At 35.5% G+C, this 15,367-nt stretch overlaps 1 protein-coding gene across 12 annotated transcripts in view; it reads left to right on the forward strand.

Moving 5' to 3' along the window:
- ELAVL2 (ELAV like RNA binding protein 2) overlaps positions 1 to 4,693 on the forward strand; it is a 175,872-nt gene extending 171,179 nt beyond the window's left edge. For 10 of the 12 annotated variants that reach the window (XM_043976943.1, XM_043976948.1, XM_043976945.1 and 7 more), the window contains 2 exons: positions 1,280 to 1,318; positions 1,928 to 4,693. In XM_043976943.1, the coding sequence (XP_043832878.1) occupies positions 1,280 to 1,318; positions 1,928 to 2,258 (370 nt within the window). In that variant the 3' untranslated portion in view covers positions 2,259 to 4,693. The remainder of the gene's footprint in view (positions 1 to 1,279; positions 1,319 to 1,927) is intronic. The other 2 variants (XM_043976940.1, XM_043976939.1) reach the window with 1 other exon arrangement.
- The last annotated feature ends 10,674 nt before the right edge of the window (positions 4,694 to 15,367 follow it).

The raw sequence follows: 15,367 nt of genomic DNA on the forward strand, positions 1-15,367 counted from the left end.
TCTAATGAATAGGGGTTAATCTAATAGAGAGATCATTTTGATTATCATATTTGGGAAGACAAGATAGTAGTATCAAGATTAGAGGTGTCATTTTATTTCTCATTGTCTTCAGATATAGTTATACTAAACTTTTCCTCAAAGTTAACAGAAAATAAGAGGAAACAATTATGTAAAAACATCATGACAAGCCATGTTTAAATAAGCAAAGGAGAAACATTTAAGTGGAATGCTTTTGAGTTTAATTGAAAAAAATGTCATGACATTTAGGCCTGTCTTTGATGTTTTCAAGGAAAATCTCATATTCTCTCATCAAAGCCTATGCTCTTCCCTCTTCCCCATCTTCAACCATATAACTTCTAGAATCTAAAGTAAGATTCAAGCTTTTTGTTTTCTTTATTCCCAAGAAGCATGATGTGGTAGAAAGCCCATTAGGAAATTTGAGATGTGAGGATTCCACTTCTGACCACTACTAACTAGCTGTGTGATCATGGGCAAATCAGTTGACCAATTGGCCTCAGTCTGTTTCTCTGTAAAATGATGAGGGCATTGCAATAGATAGTTCCTTCCTGATCTGAGATTCTGTTTCATGGTACTAGGTTTAAAAAATCAAAAGCAAAGTCCATAATTGGGAATGTAAAGTCAGTCATTCAAGGCATCTAGAAATTCTGCTTTTTTTGTCCCTCTTTCCTTGTACTCCTGTCCTGAGTCTGTTGATCAGGAATGAGCTGTCACCATAAAGTCTTCTCATATGAAGCATCATAGTAGTTATAATGCAACATTCCTTGACCAGTCTTTCTCTCAAATCCCTAAATCTGGGGTTGAACAGAAGAAATTTCTGTTCTTCTTAGGTGTCATTAATGATAAAATAATAATTAAATCTTAGGAAAGATGAGTAAAGTCTCAAACTTTTTCCCCCTTCTCTGGATGGTTTTGACCAGAAGATTACAGTGGTGACTCGTGATACTTCCCTTGCTAGCAACAGTGTCACATGCAGAGTTGCACTGACCTGTAGTAATCGGAAACTGTTGTTTCCGTAGGAAACAATGTCTGCTGGAAGTGCTAATGGGCACTGATGTGTGGGAATGTGCACCTGTTCTCACAGTCACATGAAAGGTACTGTAATGCGTGTCACCACTGTGTTTACTGCCGCTCTGAGGCTTTGCATACACATGCTGTAGAAATGCATTCAAAGACGATGGCAGTAACAAAGCCAAGCTTTCTTAAACACACAAGGAAAAAAATCGAAGACTGAACAGTTTGCTAAATGTGTGTTTTGCAGGTTGGACAATCTGCTCAATATGGCTTATGGAGTAAAGAGGTAATGAAGAATCGCATTAGGTTCATAATATTCATAATTGTCCCCACCCTAATTGATTAGTTTGCATTTAATTTTGGAGAAAGAGGCTACCTTTTTTTATTTCTTTCTTTATTTGTCCATAAGGTTTGTGTTGGGTTTTATTTTGCATGTTCAACTGAATGAAATGCTTCTTTTGGAGCATATCTGATTCAAGGGAAGGTTTCATGCCACTGAGTCTTCAAAAACCAAACACCATTATTTGTTATGTATTGCATTGCGACGTCATAGCATGTTTGTTTGTGGGTTTTAAAAACTGTTTAATTCATCCATCAGCTCTAAAATATTCATGGCTGTTGTGGATAGTAGGGTTCAACACTGAGTCTGGCAACCATTCACTTAGCAAATTACGGTTCATAATTACCTCTACTGTATAGCATGTTATTGCAAGCTACAGATTCTTTTGTTCAACAACTTAAGCATTTGTGTGTATGTGTGTGTTGGGGTTGGGGGCAGAGGACGTTGGGGAGATGTCTAAGAACTTTGAGGGTTGGGTAGTAAGGGGAAAAACAGGGGAGATGACTGTAACCAGCTTCCTTTCTTGTTCTTGCTTTTGTTTCCTGATTTGTTTAGTAGGTTTTCTCCAATGACCATTGATGGAATGACCAGTTTGGCTGGAATTAATATCCCAGGGCATGCAGGAACAGGGTGGTGTATTTTTGTGTACAACTTGGCACCGGACGCAGATGAGAGTATCCTGTGGCAAATGTTTGGGCCTTTTGGAGCTGTCACCAACGTGAAGGTCATCCGTGACTTTAACACCAATAAATGCAAAGGTTTTGGATTTGTGACTATGACAAACTATGATGAGGCCGCCATGGCAATAGCTAGCCTGAATGGATACCGCCTGGGAGACAGAGTATTGCAGGTGTCCTTTAAAACAAACAAAACGCACAAAGCCTAATAAGTTTATTGTCCTCAGTCCGTTTATATATGAAAACTATACAACAAAGGCAAGTTAAGAGAAACTTTATACATTAGTAAATGTCTTTGTAAGTCAGTGTTGAGATGGGGATAAAATGACTACTTAGCATCCTAAGAAATATGTGAGTTTTTTATTGCTAGTATTTGAATTAAAACTTCTTAATATCTTTATGTTTGAATATGGACAAGAGGTACAGGGTTTTTACCTGTCACATTGCATTCTATTGCCTTCTTTGAAGAAGGTGGACCTTTTAAAGTGTTTCAGCTAAGGGAAGAAGTTTCTTTTCTTTTACATAACTGCCTTGAACATGTGAGTAAATATTGAGGCTTTGTGTTATAACCCTTAAGTTGGTTGTGTTCCTTTTTTAGTTCTTTTCCCAGTTTGCTTTGTGTTTGGTTTACATTTAATGCATTGCTGTTATGTCTGTTCAAAAAAAAGTATTTTGAAGTTTACATTTTATTTATAAAGTTTAAAACAGTATTTATTTTGTAATTATGATTTGGGTTGGGGAAGGGGGGGCTACATTATAAACGCTTATTGTAAGAATACTGGAGAACTTTTCGTAAAGCAGTACCTTGCCAAAGAGATAAGAGCCTCTTTGATGTGGGTTTAAAAAAAGCATCTATTTTTATAAAAAAGAAAATTTGGAGAAACTTTTTACTGGTCCTGGAACAAATATTTTGACTTGAATACTTTGAGAAATCTCTTCATATGACACCTAGTGAGCTTTTAAAACTTACCAGGAAATTTGCAGTGGTTGGAAAATTTAGAAAGATTTATGATGTAGGAAAATACTTTGGAGATCTTTGTATTAAAGCAGTAGAATCAATGGGAACACTGTTGGTTTCATTTTTGTAATCATCAGTGGAGCGTCTGATCATCCTGGCTATTATGTGATAGGTGGCTCACGTTGATTTGTGATTTTGAAACAAATAAAAATTTACAAAAAAGAATATATAAGAGCAGGCAAGAAATTTAAATTACCAAGAGATGGGGGAAAAAATCTGTTCTTCCTAAAGAATTCCCTTCAGATAGAGCTCATGGTGTTTAGTGATGTACTTGCAGTATTGTTTGAAGAATTGTTTTGTCTTAAGAAAAAAAAAAAAGATGTTGCACATGATTTGTACTGCGACAAATCATCAGAAGTGATCTGGGTTGGAGATATTTGAAGGTGTTTTGAAAGTTATGTTCAAGGCTAACACCTGAGCTTTGTGTAATGTAAATAAGACCTTGTGTTTATGAACCTTTCAGCTAATTTGTTGTTTTTATTTTTTTTTTCTTCCTTACATGCCAAGTGATGTTCAGGTTTTGAATGTTTTTGTATCGTTTTTTTTTTCCTTTGTAAATGGCATTAACATGGTTACTTGAGGTCTTGCTTATTCATTTCTGTTGTCCTGGGGACTTGAATTTACAGTGCATCAGATTTGTTGCTGATTTTGTCTGTAGATAGTCTAGCTTCAGCTGTTTATGGTGATGCTACATTTTTGTTTATAAATATGTTTGTGGTAAAAAAATGAGTATAACCATAGGTTTTGAACAAATTTCCTTACATTTTTCATACAAAAATCATAAATACCTGTATGCTATTGAAATTTAACTTTGTATGATGCTTAAACCACTATTTGGGGAAATAATAAAATAAGTCTTTACCATGTATGGAAGAAATTTTAAAAATACGAAATATTTTCTGATTAGCATCTAGCTTATAATAAATTTTCAAAAAAGCTGAGGGCAAAATGCCTTCTCCAGGATGCACTGACAACTCTATAGTTACGTCCTGCTTTTTGTATAAACTGAGATGCTCATATGCTTCCCCTTAGAACAAGCAATGTGCTATGCATAACATAGTTGTACATTATCATTGCAGTTGCTTTGAATTTTTATTTTTTATTATTTAAATTGTAGTTATAAAATTTTCAGTATAGTACAGTACATATACTGTGAAGCGCGTGCTAAAGTGAAAAAGCGGGTTTTCATGCTGACCCACTCAATGCTATTCAGAAATCAATTGGCTTAGCACTCTCTCATATCCTTAGGTGCATTTAGATTATCAAAGTTAACCTTCTGCATTAAAAGAAAAAAACAAAAAAAAAACCACATGTATATACTTTAAAAAAAAAATAAGATTTCCCATCTGGGAAAACAGTAGCTACATGCTTCTTTCCTATACTATTGTAGCAAACCAAGGCATTGATGAGAAGGCATGTAAATTGTGCTTCACTTTACAGTGTTTATCAGAGCACTTAATAAAATGTAAGGCTGGTATTTATTTGAAGTTGTACAGTATGACTTAATTCACATCTGTTGGAATAGAAAATATATTCTGTTGAGTATTTAAGAGGCTGTACATGTTTTCTTTTGTGTTTGAATCCTTTGTACTTTTTCATGTTCAGTACATCAATAAACAAAGTTGAAGGGAAAGAACAGTGTGGTGAGTAGGTCTTTATACACAACTGGTGTCGGATAAGGGGTGCTTTCTCAGAATTTGTGTTCCCCAAAGGTTTATTTAAAAGCAGAACCAAGTGTGAGATTGATAAGTGAATTTAAGTCAACCATGGAAAAGACAGTAGAATTTGACCCTCTAAGAATTTCTTAAATATCACCAAGTGAATAATTTTATAAGAGCACACACCATTATTACCTAGTAAAACTACCTGTAGGAATGGAATACCCTGTTGTAACGAAGAGCTCATTTTTAAAAAACAGATTTCATGTATTAATGTGTTGTTCTATAGCAGAATTCTGTTTATTGCATGAAAGGGGAGCAACAATATGCTGTTTGCTTTACGTGAGGCAGGGGGATAAGCCAAATTATAGAGTTGAAAAGTTGAGCTTTAATTGACCTCCATAAGTAGGATTTCTCTCTCTCTTTTTTTTAATGTTGGTCTTACCAAAGTGGTCTAGTTTGAGATGGTTACCAAATTTTTTAAATTGAGCTGATCTTCGAAGAACCTGTACCACACCCTGCCCCTATTCATGGAAGGGATTAGGCATATTTTGTGCATCAATGAAAACAGTGATTTTAGAATTTCAATTCTATTTTGAATTTTTGTTGCATAATTACCACTCCTATAAAGATACATATCTTGATGGTCTCTTTTGGGGGAAGTTTTCTCTTTAGGATTGAGAAAGTTTGGCTTGATAATTAAGGATTATGATGTTTTATGTATTTGTTAAAAGACTTAATTTTGTTGTAGCATTCTCCTCACTAAACCATTCTCATATCAGTGGACATAAAGCCCCTCTTGGCAGTAGTCAAAGATTCTAGCTGAGTGATATGATTTATCTTTCCTCCAACATGGAGCTAATTAACTAACATTTAATTCTTCTGCTTTTATTACATGAATCTAATAATAATTTTTTGCTGTTAATGCCCTCCTTTTCTCTTTCTTGCCCTCATGACTGATCAATATTTTGGTGGATTATTCAATTGGACAGTGGTTTGAGTATCACAGCAAAGAATTTAAGAGAGAACCACTGGAAAAGAGGCTCTAATCCCTCTCCCAGAGAGAGAGAGAGAGAGAGAGAGAGAGAGAGAGAGAGTGTGTGTGTGTGTGTGTGTGTGTGTGTGTGTGTGTGTGTGTGTGTGTGTGTGTAGATTTTCATCCCAATAAATTAGCAGATTTTTTTTCAAAATAGGGTACAAACTGATTAGAATAGTTTACTCTCATTGAATGGTTAACCCAAATTTTAAAAAGGAAATACTGGGATTTTATTTTCCGAGTTTAGATAAAGTGATTTTAGAATTTATCTTTATTGTTAGAATAACATAAAATGCATGTTGCAAATTTTTTCCAATTTAGTTTCTACTTTTTAAGAAAGCCAGGAAGTAAGCTTTAAAATGCAAATAGCTTAATATTGTAAAGTTTGCCCAGATTTTTCATAGGAACCCCTTTATAGACATAGCCTTACTAAAATATGTAAGACTTACAATTATTGGATTAGGGCAGTAATTTACCTCTTTGACTTCCTAAATATCAAATAGGAGCAGCTAGAATAGCTGAACACTAGAAAACATGGATAAATGAATGTTATGGGGCTAAAATATGGAGAGAATATATCCATGTGTCTTCATTCATAATGACAGCATTCTTGCAAACATCAGCAATGCTGTTCTTTGTCCACAAAATAAAGATGACTGTAAGGTGAGGATAGGGTAAGGAGTTAAAGAATCACACCCCCAAAAGGGACCATTATTCTTCAAGTTTGAAAAATGAAGTTTAATTATAAAATATAGCTATAATATTTAGAAGACAACCATGTCAAAATACCCATTCCCCAAAACCAGAAATGGTGTCACACTTTTCTGGGAAATAGAAATCATTGGTTTGTCCAGTTGTGTGTATTAAGGCAGAGCAATAAGGACCAAATTCTGTAACACGTAGCTAGCTATTTCTGAACCTTGTTTCACTTCTTCAAAGCTAGAGGTGAAGCATTTTCTTTTTCTTTCTTAAGTTAAAGTGTAGGTTTGAGTAACTTTCAGTACGGGACTGAGAAACAGGTTTGGGTTGAATATCTAAGATTTTCATGGTATCCTCATCATTCTCCTTATAGCCTGTTATATATATCACTATCAGGAGTTACTAACGTGAGTTTAAGACAAGCTTAAGAATTACTTAAATAGCTATTCTAAACCAAATAACCGTTGTGGCATCAATTACAGTGTTTAATAAAGCCCTGTTTATTCAGAATATTTAGAAATGCACTCTAGTATCTTTGTCAAGAAAACCCCAAAAGGGGTCACCAAGAGTTGGACATGTCTGTAAATGACTAAACAACAACAAAATGTATTCAGAATAATTGGTTGGGAAATGGGTGTGTGTTGGTATAGGGTGTCTCAAAAGTCTCATTGCAGTTTTAAAACTTTAATGGTTTTATTAAGCTTAAAATTTCAGTCAGACTTTTGGAATATTCTGCATATGATGATGGTGATGATGAATATGTGCCAGTGCTAAGTGTTTTATAATTATATCATTTGGTCCTCATAACAACCCAGCAAGATAGGTAGCTGCTATTATTCCATTTTACAGATGAGGAAACTGAAACAAACAGACTAAGTGAATCGTCCAGGAATACCCAACTAGTAAGTTAAATTTGAATTTAGGTCTTCTGGACTATACACCCATCACTCTATTCACTGTACCTTCCAGCTATTCCATGTTCCAATACTTAAGAAAAACAATATTCTGGGTATATCGCACACATTTTATCTTTGTTTAGCAGATCCACATGTATAATCTACGTAAATGGCCACACACATGTATGTACATCAAGATCTTGGTCTGTAATCTTCACTGATGTGGGGGTACTTCAAAGCAGATCACCAATTCCTGTGTAATTTGTGTCCATATTCTCCCACAATTTCTCCAGGTGATCTGACTAATATGCCATAGCCCTTCTCTCTAGAGTGTTTTTTTAAATTGTGGGTACATATTATATAATGCAATTTGCCCCATTTTGCACTTTTATGGTCTTAAGAGACTTGCTTGGGGAATTAACAACTTGCCTAGAGTTGCAGAGCCAGTATTTCTCAGTGAAAGCACTTTAAACCCAGGGCTTTGTTATTCTTAATACTCTATCAACTACACCGCATGCTGTCTCTTGGTGTAGTTCATGAGGTATCTTATATAACATCAACTTATCTATTTAGTCTGTATCAGTGATTTCATCTCTGTAAGGAATTCCTTGTGTGAAAACTTTCTCTACCAATTCAGATCAGCAAATAATCATAGATTTGGACATCAGAGTTTTTTTTTTAGCTCAACTCCTTTATTGATGAGGAAATTGAGGTCCAAAGACTGCTCCAAAGTATACAGGGTGACTGGCAAATGACAGAATTGGTATTTGAATCAACTAGCTGACTTTAAATCTAGCCTCATTTTTACTGTGCCACGCTGATCATCCTTAGAAAGTTGCCTAGGGTAATGATACACTGTGACTTGCCCAGAGTCACATAGCTGATAGGAGTTAAAATTTGAACCTGAATCTTCCTGATTCCAAGGCTATCCCCTGAATCCACCATGCCATGCTTCCTTCTATAACTTAAGTATAAATAGATGCACATATATGATCAAGTTTCAAAGTACTAATAATGCAATTCTAAAACTATACTACTCTAATCCCTTACTCAGTAGGAATTTTAAGATCTTACCATGCCTTAGAGTTACAACTATAAACATTAGTTTTCATAATATAATACTATGAATGTAAAACTATAAACTATTGGGATAAATTTATTGACCTTATGCCACACACTAGAAAATGAAATCTCTAATAATTTTTCTTGTGTGCTGGGGGTGGGGGAGACAGAAAGGGAAAGAGTGGTGGGTGTGTGGGTGTGTGTGTAAGTAAAGAAAACTTAACTGAGTCTTCTGGTTTTGAATTCATGATAAACTGGAACTCAGTACACTTTAAAAAAGACTAAAAGGGATTTATGACTTAATAGTTAAATTTTTGATATTGTTCTTCCTTCCCATTGCTGCTACATTTTCACTGTGGAGATTATATCCTGAATCTGGGGCTTATAATATACTGGAGGTAAAGAAAACACAACCTTCCTGTTTTTTACAAGAGATGTTTCTGGATGATGAGAATTGTATTAGGTAGCAAAACTTCTTACCCCGCCCAACCACATATTGCTTTCAATGCCTTCACTTCTTTCAGACCAAGTGATTTAAAATCATAATGATAAAAGTTTTCCTATTTAGCATTTATATAGTTCCTGGTGCCTTAGCATATAAGTATACTATATTATTAGGTATTCATTTTTGTTATTTTTCTTATCCAGACTTCTCAAACATAACTCACACAGAAGCTGTGGGGAAATTGTAAAACCTAAATGTTTCTCATTCATTTTCAACATGATGGGCTTGGGTTTTCCCAACATTACACCCCACCCCCCCCAACCTAACCCCCATCCCCTCCACCCTACTCTGCACGAGTGGGCGCACACATACACACACTATTTTATTTTTTTGGAATCTAGGGGAAAAGTTTTTCTTTACCTTTCAATGAGGAATTATGCATCAGGGAGAAAAGGAAAAATTTCAACCAGAATTTCATTGGAAAAATAGACCACTGTGGTCATAATTATTTCATGGACTGTTGGTGAAAAGTGGTCTGTGCTCATCTACAATTCTACTAAAAGATGGTCCAGAGTTTCTGTGGTTTTGTTACTATGAAGACACATTCCTGCATGATACCATACCTGATTCTGAAGTCATCAGCCCCCCTCGGGAGCATTGTGGAGTTGAGAGAAGTACCCTGTTCCAAGTAGCTTCCTTCATTGTATAGATGAGGAAAGGAAACGCTGGTTATGTAATTTATTCCAAGTTACAGAGGTCTTTTGAATGCAGATCTGACTCCTTCTTCAGTATTCTTTTCCAGAGAATGCTCTGCCTCACTATTATATTCATGCTTTAATTGGCAGAGGATGGCTCTCCAGGACTACTTGTCTTGTCCTGGACTTAAGTGTGAGCGGGTGTTTTTGTTTGTTTTTTTTTTTAATCAGATTTTCATTACTTTGGCATTGAAGTGTAATGAAGTTCTTTTTAGAAAGCTATGGCTTAGAAATTTTAACTGAAGTGATAGCTTTGACTTCATTTTTACAATGAATATTTCCAAACAGAAATGTTTATTTAACTTTAGTTCTCATGGATTTAAAAGAATTTGGAGAATGGATAAGACCTTCAAGAGCCATCTAGTCCAACCCTTTCCCCTCAATTTTACAGTTGAGGAAACTGAGGCCCAGAGAGGTTGTGATTTGCCCAAGATTGTATGAGTGAGTGCTTCCTAGCCCCCCTCCCTCCCCCCTGCTACATCAACACTGAAATACTAAAAATAAGAGGTTCTCATGTTCCTAAATCTTCTGCCCTTTGGTTTTCTGTTACAGTCTGAATTCTGAAACTTGCTAGATGCTTAAGTCATCAAAATCTCATTACAGGTAAGTTCATTTTGTATTTATCATAGTTATTACCTAGCATCAAGAATTGAAGGACACATCTTATGATAAGGGATGGGGAAATTCAAAGCTCAGTTTTACTTAATTTGCAAGTCTTAAAATTATGGACTTTTAAGAAGTGGAAATAGACTAATTTATTAAATTGTATGAATTGACATTTAGTGTATTTTATCTTATTAAACTTTGTGTATCATAACTTTTATAGTTGCTATGTTCAAAGTTCTGGATTTTAAAAAACAGCATTAAGGTGCCATTTATTTTTTTATGTTGAGTCTAGGAAAACCATTAAAAAAGTAAGTGGTCAGCAATTAAAAAACAACAACAAAAAAGTTCTATCTTTGGTGTTGCATGTTCTAGTAAGATGTCATCATTGAAAGACAGAGAAAAAACTTTTAGAATTTAATTATTTTTATCCAAATGTAGCCAAAACAGTTTAGTTATACTAAGAGTTTCTTGGCAACATCTACTTTATATAACTAAAAAATTGACTTCAGAGTCCTCACTTGTAAATCTCAGCCAGTTCAGGATTTCATGAACTCTTATTTTTACCTCAGAATGTTCATTTTATTTTTGCTTTATCATACAGGTAGTTTTCATACAAATGAGAAAAATCAAGAGAATGTAATGAGTGGATTTACAGTCTTGAGAACCTACTTATTGACTATATGACTTTGGGCAAACTACTTAACCTCTTCTGGCCTCAATTTCCTTCTCTGTAAAAAGAGAAGATCCTAATACAATTTCCCTGAGGTCTGCAAATGCACATTTTCTATGTCTGCAAGTCAAGATGTTTTTTGTTTTTTTGTTTTTGGTGGGTGGTTTGGGGTATTTTGGGTTGTTGGGTTTTTTGGGTTTTTTTGAAGGCTAGGGAGGTGTTCACTTCCCTTTTCTCACTGTATGGGAAGATGAAGTTTGGCAACCCTGCCCAGAATGGTGAGTGGTAATACTTTTTCATGCCTACATGAAGGGGAGAAGAGCCATTTCTAATACTCAACTCTCCCCTCATCTTATCTTTGTTCTGTCCCATGCTACAGTAAGGTTAACAGCATTCTGCCACTGAATGGGGGAAGAGGAAGAGATGATGATCCAAATTATGGGTGAGTAATTTCTCCTTCCTCCTTGCTTCATAGGGTCTCTGATTGCAGTGATATTCTTCTAGGGTCTCAGTAAATAGTATCTCCTTATGTGCATGTACTCAGAAAACTGTCTGATGGTAGAGAGCACTTTGCAAAAGATTGATGAAACTGAAAGACACTCATTATCGTGCACCTGGATCCTCCTGTGACATCACAGGCAGGCCATAAATGGCTTTCTAGAAGGAGCCACAGCCCCATTTCTCCCCTTTCTTAACAATGACACACAGATTGGACTTGTTCTCTATTCAAGTTTCTTTATGAGTAAATGTCTATTTTTATGGTTGAACTGCACTTTAAAAATAGCACCAATCAGTGTGACTCTCTTCTCCATATGTTAAAAGTTGTACACAAGTTAAAATTCCTCAGATGTTTTAAATCCTTCTACACTCAGGGTACATTTCATTTTCTATCTGGAAGTTTTGAATTTCAGGAATTTTCTTTTTTTCTTAAAGCAGCTCTTTTACTGCTTGTTACCCCAAAGTTACCTGCCTCTCCTCAAGAAAAGGGGAAAAAAAACTATCACTTGAGATCTTTTTGCCATTAATAATTATTTTTATTAACCAAGGCTTGAGATGGCTGGCTGAAAAATTCCATTAATATTTGGCGAGTTACAGTTTTCATCCTGTAGCGATTGTTTATTTTTGTTGCTGGGAGCAATTAGCTAGAACAGTCACAGTTGCAGCTGTTAGATACTATAAGCTCCAGCAGAGATTACCAGAGGCCTTGTGCACATTTAGAATCTCTATTTGCATTTGTTTTAATGGATGATTCTTTGGATGACACTGTACTAGCCGCTGTTACTTGATCTTGATTGCACTGTACATTTGATTTGGCATATCAGCATGACATATTGACCATTGTATCTGAGATACTCAGTAGTAGTCTTGTTGAATCCTGAGCAGATGAGGCTGTGACCTGGGCTTGAAATAACCTGAACGGGTCCTTGCTGTTTTCCTTATACTCAAACCTCCATGGGACTTATCCCGAGGCACTTAAAATTAATAATTTTAATTATTTTTCATAAATTTGTTGCTTCCTCTTCAGATTTTTTTTTACTTACTGGGAATATTGTTGAATTAAATCAGTTGTTGATTGTGTGATACAGATATTTCAATTTGCAATTTTCTCCACTTGGATATAAATTCTTTGAAGGCAGGAACTGTTTCATTATTGCCTTTTGAGTTCTCAGAGTAGATTCCCTGCCACACACTCATGTTGTTAACTCGTGTTAAAAAAATGTTGCTGAACTATTTTTTCCTTTTTCTTATTTTTTGTTAGCACATCCAGGGACATTGTATGTAATCTACATAGACTTGATAATAATGCATCCATCATTTCCTTCCATCCCCTTCAACTTTTAATCACCCTTCTCATTGAGCTTTCCATTCTTTTTTTTCTTAATAGTATTTTATTTTTTACCAATTACATGTGAAGATAGTTTTCAACATTCATTTTTATAAGATTTTGAGTTTGAAATTTTCTCCCTCCCACTCCCCCTCCTGAAGAGAGTAAGCAATTTGATAATAGCTTATACATGTATAATCATGTTAAACAAATTTCCACATTAGTCATGTTGTGAAAGAATCAGAACAAAAGGGGAAACAATGAGAAAGAAAATAAAAAAACAAAAAAAATGGGAAATAGTATGTTTTGATCTGCATTCAGACTCCATAGTTCTTTTTCTGAATGTGGAGAGAGTATTTTTTACCATGAGTCTCTTGGCATTGTCTTGGATCATTGTATTGCTGAGAAGAGCTGAGTCTATCACAGTTGACCATCACAGTGTTTCTGTTACCGTGTTCAATGTTCTCTTGGTTCTGCTCACTTCACTCAGCATCAGTTCACATAAGTCTTTCCAGGTTTTTCCTGAAATTCTCCTGTTGAGCTTGCATTCTAATGGAGGCAGGCAACTTATACAGGTTTCAGCTGCAAGTCAGATAGAAAGGTCCTGAGGCTATAATGACAAAGCAAATAACAGTGCATCTTCTTTAGTATCAATTTATTGACAAAAGCACATCCATTTTTGATGTTAGACCATTTGGTAGTTTTTTCATTTTGTTGCTTAAAATTGTCTTGTATCCCCAACACTTTACACATTGTTGTTTTTTTAATTCAGTGATTTTTCAGCTTTGTCCAACTCTTCAAGACACATTTGAAGTTTTCATGGCAAAGATACTGAAGTGGTTTGCCATTTCCCTCTCCAGCTCATTTTATGTATGAGGGAACAGAAGAAAACAGGATTAAGTTGTTTGCCCAAGGTGAGTGTCTGAGGCCAGATTTGAACTCGGGAAGATGAGTCTACCTGAGTTCAGAGCTCTATCCATTACACCATCTACCTGACCCACTTTGCAGGTAGTAAGCACTAAAATACTTTTTCATTCATTCAGTGGTGAAGATGGTCTACCACTTTTTTTTCAATAATGTTTTTCCTTCTCCTTACATCCTTATCCCCTTTTGTTCTTTTCTACTCCTTAATGATCCTTTTGGTTCTCCACTTATGCTCCTTACAGTATTTAGTATACTGTCTGGCACATAATTGGCACTCTCACACACAGTCCAATTAGAATTAAAATGATCCGTTATTGGGCACTAGACAAAGTGATCCAGAGTTATGTCAAAGATGTAACCTCAAGGGAAGGAGATGGCTTAGAGACATCTTCATCTGAGAACAGATGGAAGGCCAAAGCTTTTTATAGATGGGGTGACCACCTGACAATAGAAGTTCCTTTTGGAGTGGGTTGGGGAAAGCTTGAATGAGGGGTGGTTGTCCTGACTTCTGGAGTTATCTCTGTCCTAGGATACCGCTCAAGTAGTAGCCACACCTAATAGACATCTCCCCTTACTTCTTTTTTGTTTGTTTGTTTTTGGTGGGGTTTTTTTCCCTCAGGGCAATGGGGGTTAAGTAACTTGCCCAGGGTCACACAGCTAGTAAGTGTCAAGTGTCTGAGGCCGGATTTGAACTCCAGGGCTGGTGCTTTATCCACTGCACCACCTAGCCGCCCCCCCCCCCCCCTACTTCTTAGGTGTGCCTGTCCTTTAGTTTTGCTTCTCAAGGAGAAAACTTCTTCTGAGTTATACCAGATCCACATCATTCCTGACTACTTGCAAAATTCATTGTTATTTAAAATATTTAACTTTAACTTCTATATTATCTTGGAGTTTGAAGCATGGTCTTACTCCCTTTATGCACATATATTCTTTCCTCTCCCTGCAACCTCCTTCTCTATTTTCCCAAAAAGTGCTTTGCTGTCTGTCTTTATTTGTTCTATGCATTTTTCTGGTATTATGATTTCCTTCATTACGGTAGACTTTAAAGTATAAGCTCCTTGAGAGTAATAATTGTTTCATTCTTTGTGTTTTTATCCCTATCAGTTAGCACAGTGCTTTGCATATATCATGAGTGCTTAATAAATATTTTTCAATTCATTTATTTATTGTTGTGTTCAGGTTTTTGAACCTTAAATTGCCTTTATACACCCTGTCTTCAAGGTCAACCCCTTTGGCTTATATGGAATTACATTGTTTTAGCATTGTTTTGCTGCCATTTTGCCAACTTTTTCTCCACTCTAGCATTTTATTTCTGAATATATTAATCTCTTTCGTTTCCTTAGAGAGACTTTCCATCATGGTGTTTGTTTTTTTTGCTATGCTAGTTGATTTTTAAAAATTCTGTATTAGGAGCTCTATGTTCTGATCCATATCATTCCTAATTTATTTAAAGATTTTATTTATTTTTTAAATCATGGAGTTTCTTGTTGGTCCATGCTCGCAAAAAGGAATTCACTGGATTCTATGTTTTATCATGTTCACTTTCCTTTGTAATATTTTATAAGTGATCTCTTTGAAACTCATGTTTCTTGCTAATTTTAGGATCCTTCCTGTTGATCAATCTGCTTGTAATTTGGACTTCATTTAGATTTTCCCCTTGAAATCTTAAGTGTTTCTGCCTTTCAAATTTTGTATTTCCCTTTCCCAATTCTTCTTTTGCTGGG

Source organism: Dromiciops gliroides, chromosome 1 (assembly GCF_019393635.1).
Source record: "Dromiciops gliroides isolate mDroGli1 chromosome 1, mDroGli1.pri, whole genome shotgun sequence".
Classification (NCBI taxonomy): Eukaryota; Metazoa; Chordata; class Mammalia; order Microbiotheria; family Microbiotheriidae; genus Dromiciops; species Dromiciops gliroides.